The sequence below is a fragment of the Chrysochloris asiatica genome, unplaced genomic scaffold, assembly GCF_000296735.1.
Source record: "Chrysochloris asiatica unplaced genomic scaffold, ChrAsi1.0 scaffold00216, whole genome shotgun sequence".
Classification (NCBI taxonomy): Eukaryota; Metazoa; Chordata; class Mammalia; order Afrosoricida; family Chrysochloridae; genus Chrysochloris; species Chrysochloris asiatica.
In genome coordinates this window covers 141,557-145,404 of record NW_006408734.1, presented here as the reverse complement: position 1 = coordinate 145,404, position 3,848 = coordinate 141,557, and the positions used below count along the sequence as shown (strand labels likewise).

The 3,848-nt window shown below is 37.3% G+C and overlaps 1 protein-coding gene across 1 annotated transcript in view; it reads left to right on the top strand.

The window, feature by feature from the left end:
* Positions 1–3,848, top strand: part of LOC102840903 (methionine aminopeptidase 1-like) — a 149,437-nt gene that overhangs the window by 104,039 nt on the left and 41,550 nt on the right. The window contains exon 6 of the mRNA XM_006872959.1: positions 2,276–2,359. Within this exon, the coding sequence (XP_006873021.1) occupies positions 2,276–2,359 (84 nt within the window). The remainder of the gene's footprint in view (positions 1–2,275; positions 2,360–3,848) is intronic.

Genomic DNA, 3,848 nt, shown 5'->3' with positions numbered 1-3,848 from the left:
TTTGTTTGTTTGTTTAGTTCATCATTCATTGAGCCCCTACTAGGTATCAGTCACATGCTGGGGACACCAAGATGAGCATATCAGCATCACTGTTCTGCAGTAAGGGTTCAGAGAGGAATGGGGAGCAGAGAGAAATAGTTATGATCAAGTGACCTAGGAGAGTCTTGGGGGCTGGGAGGAGGGAAGGGAGTACATGGGGGTGGATCAAGGAGAGCTCCAGCAAATAGTTGATGCATAGCTGGAGTGTGGGGTTTGAAGTGGGTGACAGCTATGATCTGAGCCTGTTAATCATACGTAGATATGTCAGAACTGCGTCCTGCTATATTTTAGTGCCTATAGTTCTGCCTGCCCATTTGTTCTCTGTGTTACAAAGTCCTTGCTTCAACTTCACCTACTAAATCTTACCCCTTCTCCATGAAGCCCACCTGACAGCCAGGAGTCACCTCTTTTTCTTTGTGTTTTCTAAAGATCTTGCTTATACTTCTTCTGTGCACTTATCTTGAGTCCCTGAGTGTGGTGCACCTGGTTAAGCACTTGGCTGCTAACTAAAAGGTTAGAGAGCCAAGTCTTCTTAGAGGCTCCTTGAAAGAAAGATTGGTGATCTACTTCCAAAAAATCAGTCACTGCAAGCCCAGTGGAGTAGAGTTCTACTCTGACACACATGGGGTCTGTGTTTGCTCTATTTTTTACCCTCCTCCCTTACTGTAGAAATATGAGAGGACCCAACCTTCTTCAGCTGATTTTTTTTTAAAGTTTTTATTGTGAATTGAGTGATAGTTTATATGGGATAACATCGGTTTTATACTCATAGTTTCATTGCAGTCTCCGTGCATCATCATTCAACAGTGTTTGCTTCTATTCCTTCTGTTTTGTTTTTTGGGGGAGGGGTGGAGGTATGGACATAAAAACTCTCAGGAATATATAATCATTTAAACAACCAAAAGGCACATTTTGCAAGCCTGCCTCCTAGTTGCTAGCACACAGCCTTTCTCTTTGCATGAGTCTAGAGTCCTCAGCTGCTCTCTCTCTCCATGTTCTCATCTCTGCCTCCATCTCTGGTGTTGCTGCTTCTCTCGATAGCGTCCCACATTATGTTTGTGCTCTTCTTTCGATTGTCCTAGGGTGCTCTGTTTCTGGATTAAGATTAACTACTCCCCCGTTTTTGTTACAAAACTTCTACCTTTATAGTTGTGACAGTTGCAGTTAGTCATAATAACAATTACTCAGTATTGAATCAAGAATCTTATCCCCATCTCCTTTCACCAGATTCATCTAGACAAGATGAAAACTGTTCAGTGGGGATTCTACCTTCCCCCACACACTCTGAAACTAAACTCCCTCTTGAAAACTTGTAAGCCAGTTACTCCATGGCTTTATAGCCCCCTCATTTTAAGTATCCAATGTGTAAGTTGCCCGTCCCTATCAACCCTGTGTACAGAGGAATTGGATTGATACTTGATGTGAAGATTCCTTCCCTCTCAGTTGGTTATTTTGAACTCCTACATCCATAAATATAGGTCAAGTTCATCAAATTGTAGCAATTTACACTTGTTTCCTTTATCAAATTTTTTTTTTTTTTTTATCTTTACCTCTAGTCGAGTTCTGATCATCAAGCCATTGAAGCTAGGTTGAATGGATACTGTCAACAAGTTTGGGCATTCTTGAGTGTCTCCACTCACTTCGTATCCTTCAGCTGATTTTTGCTTTGGTTACTTAGAATATACATTTGAAACCAGCCAAGCTTAATTATTAAACTATTTTTACTAAGTCTATTTATTTAGATGGATGGATGAATGGACAGATAGACAGATGTTTTTAAGTGTCGTCGAGTCAGTACACTCTTAGGGACCCTGTATAGGGTTTCTGATGGAGTCCTGGTAGCGTAGTGGTTACGAATTGGGCTGTGAACCTTAAGGCCAGCAGTTCGAAATTACCAGCCGCTCCGCGGGAGAAAGATGAGGCAGAGTTCTGCTCCTGTAAATCCTGTACAGGGTCTCTATGGGTCGGAACCGACTCGACGACACTTAACAACAGCAACAATAATAGGGTTTCTGAGGATCAGATGGTGGGTTTGAACTACAAGCTTATAGTTAGCCATGCTGTGTTTATCCTACAGCTACACATACAAATCCCCCCCCCCAAACAAAAACTTAAGGTTGTCCTGTTTAAGGACAGATTCATTTTACCAATTATGTACCAAGTCTATGACAGTACAAAAAGTACAGATTTCTATTTTTATGTTTTCTGAATGTATTAAGTGTCCTTCTTTTTACAGCTGGCTCGAGAAGTTTTGGATATTGCTGCTGTGATGATTAAACCAGGTGTAACTACTGAAGAAATAGATCATGCTGTACACTTAGTAAGAAAACTTTACTTTTGTACTTTGAAAGAATTTTTCACATTTTTAATTATTTTAGAATTCTAAAAATTAAAGTAACCTTAAAATCTGAAAGGCTAAAATTTGCTAAGGTCTTTGGAAAGAAAATTTTTGTGCTTTGAAATAGGAACATATTCAAGTAATTATTTTCATTCTCAGTACCTATAGTATTGAGCTCTGAAGTGATGTGGAAATACTTTGTTTCTGAAACCTTAAATTTAATAAATATTGTAGTGTACCTTTTATAAAATGATTAATTTTGCCAATATTTTATATAAATCACACCAATGTCTCTGTACATGAAATATTCTGAAATAAGAAAACAGTACTACTTGTGAAGTCAAATATGTAGAAAAGGTTCTATTCCATACCATAATTAACAAGGCTAACTAAAGACAGATGTGTAATAAATATGATATAGGGATATATTTGTATAAAAGATTGTCTAGTTATCAAAAAGAAACACCTTAAGACTAGTAGAAAAGTGTGCATTATTATATGAATAGAGTGTTCACAATAAAAGAGCCATTACTGATTAGTAAAACACTTAGGGAAATGTTCTAATAAACAAATACGAAAAATACTTAGTAAATTTAGTGTTTTAATGATGTTTACATACATGCTTATACGAACAGGGTAAAATTGTTATTTATATAGTGATGGTATTTTTAAAGGGACAAAACTTTTGAAAGGAAATTTGACAATCTGTCTTACACTATAAAAATGTCTATAATCTATTATTTTAGATTCTGGGTTTTGGATATTGTTCTGTATGTTATAAAATATACACAATTTTGAATGTTTTCTATGTGCCACTTTTTCTTTTAAGTGCTTGTTTTACATTACCTCATTTAATCCCCAGCAATCCTATGTGGTAGATAATATTTTCTCCATTTTATAGATATGGAAGCTGAAGTGGCTAACTAACTTGCTCAAGGTTATACAACTTATAAGTTATGCAGTTGGCATTTTGAATCAAGATCATCTGATTCTATGTGCCCTTAACCACTGTTTATACTACTGTGGAAATATAAACTTGAATGAGGAAAAGCCACAGGCATAGAGTTACTGGTTATAAAATTGTTATATTGAGGAAAGCTTAAATTTCTAAAAATGTTGGAATTGCCAGTAAAATTATGACATATTCAACATATGGTATTCCATGCAACCATTTAAAAAATTACCTTGAAGACAGTGTGGCAATACTGAAGGATAAATTATGTATATTGTGATTTGTTGTTATTGTGTGCCATTGAGTCAACCCTGTGTGGCAGAATATGAATGGCCCCCTAGGATTTCCTAGGCCAATTGCCACATCTTCCTCCTGCAGAGCGCTGAGTGTGTAACTGTTGTGCCCCTGGCTCCTTATGCTGTGATTGTTGTCAGTTTCTGAGGAGTGGCTGGTGGGTTTGAACTACTCTCCTTGTGATTAGCAGTCCAGTGTTTATCCTACAGCACCACCTTAGGACTC